The sequence below is a fragment of the Macaca thibetana genome, chromosome 3, assembly GCF_024542745.1.
Source record: "Macaca thibetana thibetana isolate TM-01 chromosome 3, ASM2454274v1, whole genome shotgun sequence".
NCBI lineage: Eukaryota > Metazoa > Chordata > Mammalia > Primates > Cercopithecidae > Macaca > Macaca thibetana.
The window spans coordinates 26,324,248-26,336,123 of record NC_065580.1 but is presented as its reverse complement, the minus strand read 5'-3'; the positions used below and the strand labels follow the sequence as shown (position 1 = coordinate 26,336,123).

Sequence of the window (11,876 nt, the reverse complement as noted above, 5' to 3'; positions counted from 1 at the left end):
GCAGCCTGGGATGTGCCAAGCGCTTGGCTCTCAATTCAAAACAAAACAGTATAGGAGGGAATTTGTGAGTTAGCTGATTTGCAAACACTAGAACAAGTCGCCATGTAAACATTTGTCTTGTGTCTCTCGGGTTCTTCCATTTCTCTCAGGCAGCCACCTGGATGCCACCCTGACAGCATCAAAACGTGCTGCTCCTCAAGTGACCAGTGAATCCCTGTTCACACTGAAATAAACCCAGCTTCTTTCAGACCATTAAAAAAGAAACCTGAAAGCCCCCCACAAAACAACAAAACAAAACCAAACCCAACCAAAAAACCTTCATGAAGCAGTCACCACAGAGCACATTGGTAAGTATGGTAGGAGAGCCTCCAGTGTTGTTCAGAATCAGTGTTAGGCCAGCAGGTGTGTGCCCAAGTGCCCATGAACATGTCACTTGGAGGGAGCCGTTGCCCAGGGAACCTGAATGAAAAAGGAGCTGCAGCTACACACACATGGGTTGGCTGAGACTGTCCCATCACAAGTACATCCCGACTTTAAATAAAAGTTACTTGGGCATGTGAATACGTTCTACACCCCCAACTCCAAATGCCAGTTTACTGAATCATCACACAAGCCAGCATATACTGGGTCTGACCAAACGTACGTGGTGAGTAACCATTTGGACTCTTCACTGTAAGCCTAAAAGTTAGTTCTTCTGTTTGCCCCCTTTTCGCAGTTGAAGAAGTGTTGGGTAACTTGGCTGAAAATTCCACAGCAGAGCCCGAATCTGAACACAGATTAAGGATACAGATTCTGTCTTCTTTTGCTAAATTCACTTGCTTGGTAATAAAATAAAAAGCCTACATGACAAAAGACACTTAAAGGATATCACAGAGCACTGGTACTCCTATGTCCCCAAAGAACCTTCCCATTTAGCTTTAGTGTGACTACTTATTTCCAACTCACTCAACTCCAGGGTTGAAGCACCAATCATGGTAAATTTAAAAAAAAAAAAAAAAAAAAAGGAGAGTTATAATCAGGAAGTTTTGAAAAATTGGAAAGAGGAAAAAACAACTAATGGTTGAATTATTTTCTTTGAATGTTTTGTAGTATTGCAGGGTCAGAAGGTCCTAACCAAGGTTATCTAATCTAGTTCTTGCCCCAGGCAGGATGACTTAAGTCATCCCAAAGAAAGGAAGGTTCACACAATTTGTAAAGATCTTCCTGAATTCTACCTACCTGAGAGGCAAGTTATAAGCATCACTTGCCTGTCGGAGGCTCCACGAAATGCTCTGGAGCCTTTGAGAGGAAAGATACAGCACAAATGCAAATTATTAACAATATAAATCAGCTCAGTTCCCGTAAGCATAGCCACCTAACCCAGCCGAAGGAATGCATGAGGAGCTACAATGCCAGTCTTTGTCAGAAAATATATTTATTATTGATAGTGAGTGAAGTAAAGATGTGGGTATTCACTATAGAGGTTACATCAGCCAAGGTTGCCTTCATATTGATAAAAATACCATATCTCACTTGTAATCATAAACATTATTCCAGTAGAAGAGGTACATTTTCTCTCCTTTTTGTCTTCTTGCCTGTATAATCACCATAATAAGTTAAAATGAAACAGCTCTTACATAATCAAAGGAGAAAAGAGAGAGAGAGAAACCCAACATGCCACAGCCTCGACAATTCCACCCAGCACTGCGGCCTCCAGATCTGTTTTCTGGCTCTCTCCACCCAGCACTGCTGCCCCCAGATCTATGTTTTCTGGCTCTCTCCTCACCTAACTCCAATTAATTTAGCCCCCCACCCCATCCTACTTTGTTAGGGTGGAGGTTCACCACATGATGGGGCTAGCTCAGAAGAGAAACATTTTATGGTCAGTGGAAGTTGAATAGAAAGTACCAAATGGTGGAGAGGGCTGCCCTTCTCTTTTAATCATCATAAGAGGGTTTACTAATACTGAAGTGCGTCCTTTAATGACTGATCCCTGATCACGGCTTTGGCCCTTCAAACTGCTCCTGTTCAAAATGTGAAATGATTCTGCTGAATCCATTCTTGGTGTCTCTCTTTAGTGGTCTTCTCATTAGTGGTCTTCTCTTCAAATGGGTTATTTTCTTACTAGGAAAAAAAATGTTCCATCTCTGGAATTAACGTTGATGGTGTTTTGCTCGTTCTGAAAGTTTTTATCCTCCCTTCTCAAGCATGCTCTGAAAGACAAACAGAAAGCGTAAGTTTTACCACCAGGAGAGGGCAAAAAATGAATGGCACTAACTATTTAGTATGATTTTTTCAAATTTCAATAGATATTGCTTTTCAAATATCTAACTTTAAAAACACAGAAAACAAGGCATATGCTTCCTGTTCTCAAAATATTGCTCCTTTAATCAACACCATCGCTTTATCACGTATGATCTTTAAATGACCCCTCTCACCACCATATGGGTTGAAAACTCCAACAAGGCTGGGCACGGTAGATTACACATGTGATCCCAGCACTTTGGGAGGCCAAGTAGGGGGGCAGATCACTTGAGCCCAGGAGCTTGAAATCAGCCTGCGCAACACAGTGAAACTCTATCTCTACCAAAAACAAAAACATTAGCTGGGCATGGTGGTGTGTGCCTGTAGTCTCAGTTACTTGAGAGGCTGAGGTGGGAGGATCCCTTGAGCCTGGGAGGCAGAGGGTGCAGTGAGCCATGATCATGCCACTGTACTCCAACCTGGGCAACAGAGTAAGACTCTGTTTCTAATAGAAAGCAAAAGTGCTCCTGGTAGGGGCATTTGGAAATGTTGGGAGCATGGCTGACGGATGCAGTGATTGGGGGAAAGCTATGGCCAAGGCAGTGCAGGGATCAAACCCCAACTCCAAAGGTTCTGAGAGGGAATCTCTTCATTAGACAAACACAAGATTCCTTCTCGGAGAAGGAGAACACAGATGTTCATGTGCTCATGAGGCTGGACAGAGCTACACAGATTAGTACCTATGCCCAGATTGCAGAAACGGACCCTGCATTCTATTTAGTTATTTATTTGGGGGAATTTGGGAGATGCAGATGTAGACAGGAAGAATTCTTAACTATCAGATGAAAACTCTATACTCAGCTGAAATGCGGGTATACTGCCTCCATTTTTAGAGGTCTTTAAGAAGAAAAAAGTGTTACTTTCCCCTCTAGTTTTGCAACCACTCAGAGAGGCAAGGTGAGGCCGAGGTTGCCTCCAGTTCATCCATTACCACCTGCCTCCCGCCAGCACTCACCCTTCCAGCCATCCACACACCTGGCTCTCCACTGAGCTCCTACCAGGTACCACTGCACTCAGTTCAGTGCACTGGGGAAACCAATACACACACCGGTGGAACATTCAGGAATAATAAAAGGTAATAATTTGCTAACTTTTATTTATTTGCTAACTACATGCTAAAATTTATTTTATTGTATATACAGCATAACATTTAATAGGAACAAAATAGTATCTCGTAGAAAGTAATTTTTTCCTTCCTTCTGTTTCCCAGTTTCTGTGTCCCCTTCCAGAGACGGTCACAGTTCACAAGAGGAATGGTTCTGCCTGGTGCAGAGGGCAAGCCTGTAGCTGGAGGGAGCAGGGAAGGCTTCTCCAAAGACCTTCCACCATGGAGAGAATCCAGGGGGAGGACTGGCGTGGGACTGGGAGGAACGAGGGGAGAAAGCAGTGGCCAGGATTCAGGGAGAAAACAAGTCCAGCACGCACGGAATCCTGAGGGGTGAGGCCTAGCTGGAAGAAAGAGTACATGTGCAGGACTGACCAAGAGTAAGGGTGGAAAGAGGGCCCAGGACAGACGCCAGGCTGAGACATATCCTGCTAGCCACAGAAAACCTAGAGGAATGCTTTTACGTAGGAGAATGGCATTTAGGAATGTTAACCTGACATCCTCGGCATGATGGATCCAACAGAGGGGAGTCTGCAGGTAGGAAGGCCAAGGAGGAGGCAGATTAAAAACCAGACAAGGGCGGAAACAAGAGCTAGAGCTACACGGGAAGAAAAAGGGAAATGGTGACACCCAAGGTATGGGAGGATCCTCGGTGACAAGGACAGTGATGGGGTCACCAAGAGAAACAGGGAAGTCAGTGAGATCCTGAGAAGGAGGAGGATGACTTAAATTTTGGGTTTGTCAGACAATTTTGGGTGAGACATCCAAAATGGAAATGTCTAGAAGGAAGTTGCAGGCCTTCTGAGGTCAAAAGTCTCTAGACACAACGATTTAGGGTCAAAAATTTAAAAATGATTGAAATTAAGGGGACAGAACACAAAGAGTAGAAGTCAAACAAGATGGTGTATTGGGTTACAGGAGCAAAGGGTGGATAGATTATCCTAAAGTGTCCATCATTATAGGTTTCTAAGAAGCCTATGTCCATAGGGCACAAAATAAGATATAAAGGCAGGCAAACTTAGACATAACACACAGAGTGGTCAGAGAAACAATGATTATGTCACACAGAAAGTAAACTTAAAAAGCCAGATGCATTTAGAGAAAACAGGAAAAACCAAGGAGGTGCAGTGGAAGATTCTGCTCAGCAGAGTTGTCCTGTAAGAACTCACACTGGAATATGAGGCACGAGCCCCATGTTCGTTGGGAAAATAACACACTGAGCAGCCACCATGTAAGAGACACCACCTGGCAGTGTCACAGCGTCACAGCATCTCAGCTATGCTTGCCTGCTTGTGAACTGATCTGTGTGAGTCTCTCCAAGTACATGGATGATAAGTTCTCTGAATTCCAGGTATATAGACAACCTCACTACATCATGCTTTATTAAATACAAAATGGAAGCCAGTATAAAGCAGATCTATACTGAGCCTATCTAAAGGAATTCAGTTACCGGAGAGAGTGATCTCTTTATAAATGATGGCACTGGGCCATCTGCATTTGGGGGGTTATAGGTTCACTGCTTTCTTCAACACACTGATGGGAGCTTGGAGCTGTCATCTGCCTGGTCAAGATTACATAGCTGTGCCCCTCTCTACAATTTTGGGCTTAGGGTTATAAGGATAACCACAGGACAATGCACCTCTTTTCAAATATTGCAAAATAATCTGCAGCTGCCACAACTTAATGAAGCAATAGTTAAAGAGTGTTATCGCGAGTCTAGAGATTTTTTTTACTGTTCTCCCTGCAACCTCAACCAAATATAGATGGGTAATTTTTCAACCAAATCATATCATGCTAAGAATGTTAGGCTATCTTTCAGAAAGAGGGACAAGATGGGACCTGGCTGGTCTGAGGATGAGCAGGCCAGTCTCACATAAAGACACTAAATAACATTTTATAACCCCTTTAACCACATTCACAAAATACCCTGTTACATGTATTAAAATTCTGATCCTCAAAGACAGCACAGTGGCTCAGCTGATTTGTGGTGACTCCTTGAAGACATGTGGGACCACCACAGAAAAGCACCAGGGCTGATCTATAAACATTTTGTCAAACTGCACTCACTTGCTACCAAAGGGTGGCAGAGGTGGTACAAAACCATCTCAATTCTATCTGAGAAATTAACAAACACAATGGCAGGCTGGATTTTTAAAAAAGATGAATTCATCTGTCAAACATTCTGGGTTATTATTATATTCCAGCTATGCAACAAAACCTGCTCCAACCCAGACCCCAGGGCTTTTGGCTGGAGGGATCTGAAGGTCTGGTGGGGTCTGTGTTATTCAGCTTTCACCTTATAGGTTCTTCTACTGTCTCTATTGGTTCTGTAAGTAGCTGCTGTTGGGCTGAATTTCAACGCTGCATAAATTTAACACTGCATAAATTAACATAGGAAATTCCCTAAAGAATGAGGGAGAAGCTTTGCAAGTTATAAAAAATTGCTTCCTTCATTTAACGAACTGCTAACACTTAATCTTAATGTGGAGAAAGAGATTCCTTGCTTTTGCTCATCATTCACGTATTTGGGCCTGCAGAAACTCCTTTTATAAACAGCTGGGTAAATCACCAAAAGAAGAGAGTGGTTCAGGCATGAACACTGCTCTTTTCCCAAGTCTTTTTCTCATTCAAGCCACTGAGGAACAACCGGAGCTCACAAATAAGAACAGCGCCCCTGGAGACCTAAGACTGCACGTCATTTCCGCTTATTAAAACCTTCCTAACCATCCTAACCACTTGCCTCAAACATTTTTGTTACGCAGTAATCTCATCCACTGATTTTTGAATCACGGCTTTCTTGGAGGGGTTGACTATCATAGCAGCATGCCAGCTACTGTCTGTGTTGATAATTTAAGAGAAATGGTGGCAACCCTGGGTTGCTAACCAATCATCACGAAGAGAAAAGTGGTTTGTTTTTTAAGATACCACTCAGGGTGCTTGTCTCTGGGTGAGCTTACCCAGCGCCTCACCAAGACTTCAGGCCTCACAAAGCTGGGTAGAGAAGCAGGAAGGTTTACCTAACCAAGGAAAAATGAAACTGGAGATGTGTCCTGGCACAGACCTGGTCTCAAGATACGAGTTTCACTAAGGAGGGTCAGGAAAAGTGGGGAGTGGGAGACACTGGAGCTTCGAAGGAAAAAGACAGAATGAGAAGACTGTGCATGAGACAGGAAGGAAAAGTCATCTATAAATTGAATTTATGGGAAGCAAAAAGCGAGTTTTGCTTGTGCACCAAGTACTGTTCTTCACTACCTGGAAATCTGATTAGTTCACTTATTTTGTTTTCAATATGTGTCTATTCCCTGCAGCAAGAGCTGTTTGTTCTTTGTTCCTCCTGCTTTGGAGGAAATACAAGTTAACTTTTTTCTGCCTGGATCTTGCTTTATATCTTCTATGACAAATGCTCTGTATAATATTCAAATTAAGTTACAAGTAATTAACTGTTTATACAGCTAGCTGCAATAACAGACAAAACACTAATGTACTGCAGTTCTAACTCTTGAAGGACGAGCATGAGAAAAGAAATACCTATTAAGAAAAATGAAAATCTATTACCATGGTTGTATTTCTTCTATTAAACTCAGATTTTAAAAAAAGAGAAAATGTCATGAAGCAACGATTACTCTCGGAAAGTGGTTTAGAAAAGGATTCCTATGATGGAACAGGCTGGGGTAAGAAATTTAAAGTTTGGAATTTTGTTTGCTTTGATCTGACTCTAAATTCAAAGGCCCGCCCTACCAAAAGGTGGGAAATCTATTATGAAATACCCACGCGTCAGTCACCCTGTGTACCAGCATCCCATCTGGGCAATTAATAAATGTCATCAGGTGATGATGATAAAACAGCTTTCAAACACAACAAAAACATGCTCCTGGAGGACTTCCCAGAAAGTTAACCTTCTTGATTATCTTCATGCTCTCTGAAAGTGGCCACTGCATACATCGGGGGGACCCAGGCAGGGTGACTGGGAGCAGCAGAACCAAGGGAGGGTCTGGTCATAGCTGTGAGCTAGTCAGGGGACTGGGGTCACCTACTGTTTCTATGGAAGCAAGAGAAGAGGGGAAGAGGATCTCTTTTCAAGGCTTCCATCCTCTTCCCATGTCATCTTCCAATTTGCTCCTAAGCCTAAAGATTCATTCCTAAGGTTGGTCTGATGAGAGCTTTGCCAGGTAGCTTTGACCTGTGGGGAGTTACAGCTCCCCATCTCCCAAAAGATGGAAAACAAGGACTTGGCAGGACCTCTGAAAGGTCAAATACCTTTAGTGCAATTCGGGCCAATGGCTCTAAGAGCAATCGTTTTCAAACTTTGGGTACAGAGTCTTCTGGGAAATTTGGTCAAAGTTCGGATGCCCAGGCCTCACCCCAGACCTTCTGAATCAGAATTGCCAGGGATGGGGATTGGGTGGGTACATTTTAAAAAACCCCTCAGGGGATTCTGATGCTCACCCACATGTGACACGTGTGGTCTGACACGACAGGAAAAATACCCTGGTTTTGAATTTAAAAGTGGGCTGTTTGGTCTGGGTTCTGCCCTTCTACAGATCATTTAAATTCTCTGGAAGCTAATTTTTGCACATGAAAACATGAGGTTGGGTTACATGATCTCTAGGCTCCTTTTAGCTCCAACAGCCTATAAGTCTATTAAATCATTTGCATCTAATGGAGAGTTCACCTGAAAACAATGATAACACACAGCTTGCTCTGGCAATAGGTTTTTCTTTCAAGAACCTTGATTTTTAAGCAAAAGCTACTACTATGTTTTCAGGACCCCTTCATACTCAAAATATGTCACAGACTTAGGAGCACTGAATCCTGGTCTAATATAAATACAGTTCACAGGGGAGATGAAATGCATCGTCCTTCAGAAGGCGGACAGAAATTGTGCCAGGGCAAATTCCTCCATATGCACTGAGCCTGAGGCTTTGACTTAGGAAGCCAACCAAATACTGGAGATGTCAATGGTATTTTAGAAACGAGACAACAGGGTCCACTAGCCTTAAGTTGGAGAGCTGTCATATTAGGATCTAGCCTCATTTACTGGGTCCTGACCCCGTATTCCTCACTGCGGCCAGGTTCCTTTCTGATCTCTCCAAAGAGATCAGCAGGAAGCATGTAGGTCTGAGGTGGGGTAGTCTCATTTACAAGACGTCCTTATTGTGAGCTGAGCTACCTGTTTGCGTGGCTACTGCCCCACTGCCTGCTTACTGCCTGAACTTCTGCTATGGTCTGGGGGACCCCTGACGGACTCATCATCTAACTTCAGGTCCCACACTGACCTCCGTCCCTTGGGCATCTCCTGGGGTTGGTCCTTGCTTCTGGTCCCAGTTTGCCCTTGGTTGACAGGCTCCAGGTTCCTGGCTTCCTGCTCTGTTTTCAGAATCCCTCACCTCCCATGGTACTTCACAGGATGAAAGGCATCACAATCCAGGGGAGGCTTACGACTGGCTGGAGGGAGCCTGCATTTTCTAATGGCCTTTATTAGCCGGCAGGCTACATTCTGCCAGCCAGTGCAGAGACAGCTGTTTTTCACTTCACTGACTTTGGAGAAACTGTGAAACTGTTTCTATTCCCTCCCAGTTCTTTCTGCCACCTTGGCTTCCCCAGGGCTGTCAGGAGTGTGAACCTCAAAGAAAGGGTACGTAGCAGTGGGAGGCCAGGCGGCAGCAGACCAATCAGAAATGCAAGTGTTCTTCCCAAGTGAACGTTAAAGATGGACAGCAAAATTTAAGAGGCGAAGGCACAAATACTGGAGGTCTCAAAAGGAGACGTGCTGCTTGTACCACATGAGCCATGTCTCTTCATCTGAGTGCGCCTATGAACAGGCACGCTTATGCATACCACCTTTTGCTCTCTATACATGAAGGCAGAATCAGACCTAGAATAACAGAGCTAGATGGCCCTCATGAATCACCTGGTTCAAACCTTCAATTTATCAAAGCAACTGAAGTTCAAGTCACCATAATTAGATTAGGATGGCAGCAATAGCATTTCCTATAAACCCCACCCTCCCAGTGAACACAGAATGTGCCATAAGGGTCCAGCCAGCTTCTGCACTTTTCTGTCAATAGCAGCAGGGCTGGGAAAAAGCTGAAACGCTTAGACTAGCGACTCCCAATGTAGTCCAATTCTGCAAGTAAATAGCAGAGAAGTGGTATGTCCCAGGGAATGGTCCCAGAGGTAATGCAGGTCTGAGAGCAAACCCTTTCGACACCCTTCCCCTTTTTTAAAAAACAGAAGTTGGGCACACTTTGGTCTACCCGTGAGCAAATACGATTGGCTTCTCGTTCCCACTCCTTTCCATTTCTCCTGTAAGGTAGGTGTAGTAAGATAGAATGGGAACCTGGCATCAAAGAAGAGGTAATCCAATCTTGCTGAGCTTGAGAAAGTTACGAGGCTAAGCAGATATGAGAAATAAAAGACACAGAAGTATGTATCAATCGATGTGCTCCTTCATTTGTAAATGCTGTATCTCATATAGCCAGCCAGCCGGTAGCTTTTAAGTCTTAGAAGTAATAATTAGAGCTATTTAATATCTCTTTACACTCAGGAAGAGCACATAACTTAATACACAAGAACTAATAGTCTAAATGTCTCATGTCAACCCATGAGAAATTGTTGAAGAACAGCTGAAGAAACACTGATGTGAATAAGTGGATAAATAAGCAGAGAGGAACAGTAAGGCTAAGGAATATCTGGAAATTTTCCCATCAGTAAAACCTATTAGTCTCTAGAACAATGCCCCAGGGAACCCGTGAAAGGCCAATCTTATGAGTTATTTAAAAGTGGAGTGGACTTAGCCATTGGAATTATTCCATGGGGGAACCCCTTGCACTGTGAGAGATATGGGCAACACAGCCTAATGGCTTGTTGTCATGTGCAGTATTTTCCATGTTTAGCATGTCCAGCTTGTTGTCTGGATTTAACAGGAAATATAACAAGGGAATATAAGAAGTTGGCCCATGAGGAACTGCTAAATCAGGCAGTAGGGACCATGTATCTTGCTGGAGTCTCTTCAAACAATAGGGGCACAGCTGGGGTCACAAGATTAGACTAAATTCACAAGGAGCAAAAGGACAACCTGGTATTGGAGGGAAAGTAACTGCTCATGAATCGCTGACAGAAGCTCCTTCTGGCCACTGTGGCGTGATCTTAAAATGGGCCAGTGCCAAGTTGCCCCTTTCATCACAGGCTTCATCAACCCACTCCCCACGTGTGACGTTCAGACTCTGTCCCCTGCTCGTTAGATCTTCCATGTTCTGTGTCCTCCCTTTATTGCTTCTGCTCTCCCTTTCCCTCACTGACTTATTTCTGTATTAGTGGATGATGGATGGATGCCCCTTCACAAACTTACCCACTCAAAAACCAAACACCACTTACGTATTTTGAAATTTTTTGTTTTTATGGCAAGGTACATCTTGGTCTAGCTGTGATTTACTATTGTGACTTCCCTGAGTTTCAATGCTCTCAACTGGAAAATGGTGAAAATAAAACCATCTCTATTTACATCTCAGGTTGTCATAAGAAAACGAGTAAAAGAATGGATGTGGAATGACCGTGCACTCCTAACTACTGCAGAAATGCCAGGCAGTGCAGCTTCTTGGTTCTTGTCCATTTCAATGTTGCCCATCTTAGGAAAAAAGGTTTGACGGCTTCTATCTTTTTAATACTAACTTGTATTATACACCTCCTAATAACTGAATACAAGAGCCATGAAAACAATAGATACTCCAAACATACTAGCTGGAAATAACAGACTGGAGATTGAGGGGGAAAAAAGAGGGTCTTTTTTGAAATCATTAATAATAATTTGATGCTTTTGGCTGACCTGTTTAGTAAATTTCCGCACAATAATGCAACTGAGGAAAGAAGGGGAAAAATAAGATTTACTGAATACTTTATATAAAGGTAATCCTTACTACATTACCCCAATTTACAGATGAGAAAACTCAAGCCCCGAGGTCACAGAGCTAGTAAAAGGACAGGGTACAAACTCAGGTCTGCCAGATTCAAACGCGCTATCGCGCCATGTGGCGTATTTGATTTTGTCATAACTTAACTTTGCTATATTCTATAAATATATACCATTGATGTCACAGGACTATGTGTAGATAATTCAACACAACCCAGACAGGCAGGATGGGGTCAGCACTCCCAATGCCCCTGTGGCTGCCACTGTGGTAATGTTACAAATCACATGGTACAAACAGGCACGTATGTTAGAGACCAGCATTGAAACATACACTTTGTCACAGTCACTCTTTTCCACTGGCCACCACCTCAATAAGGCACTATTATCAAGTTAGAAAAATCCATGAATCAACCTACAAGTCCCAAGTCCTTCAGTTTGTATTCATATTGAAGGCTGGGGTTTATTAAGAGCATATCAGAAGCTGTTTTCGACAAATAAAATGTACTAACTTAACATCAGCAACATTACCTCTACCAAAGACCTTTAAAGAAAAGGATTCCTGGCACGCTACTAAGAGTT

At 43.2% G+C, this 11,876-nt stretch overlaps 1 protein-coding gene across 5 annotated transcripts in view; it reads right to left on the bottom strand.

The window, feature by feature from the left end:
* Positions 1–1,389: 1,389 nt before the first annotated feature.
* CHCHD3 (coiled-coil-helix-coiled-coil-helix domain containing 3) overlaps positions 1,390–11,876 on the bottom strand; it is a 1,241,194-nt gene continuing 1,230,707 nt past the window's right edge. For all 5 annotated transcript variants that reach the window (XM_050782484.1, XM_050782485.1, XM_050782483.1 and 2 more), the window contains one exon: positions 1,390–2,192. In XM_050782484.1, the coding sequence (XP_050638441.1) occupies positions 2,169–2,192 (24 nt within the window). In that variant the 3' untranslated portion in view covers positions 1,390–2,168. The remainder of the gene's footprint in view (positions 2,193–11,876) is intronic.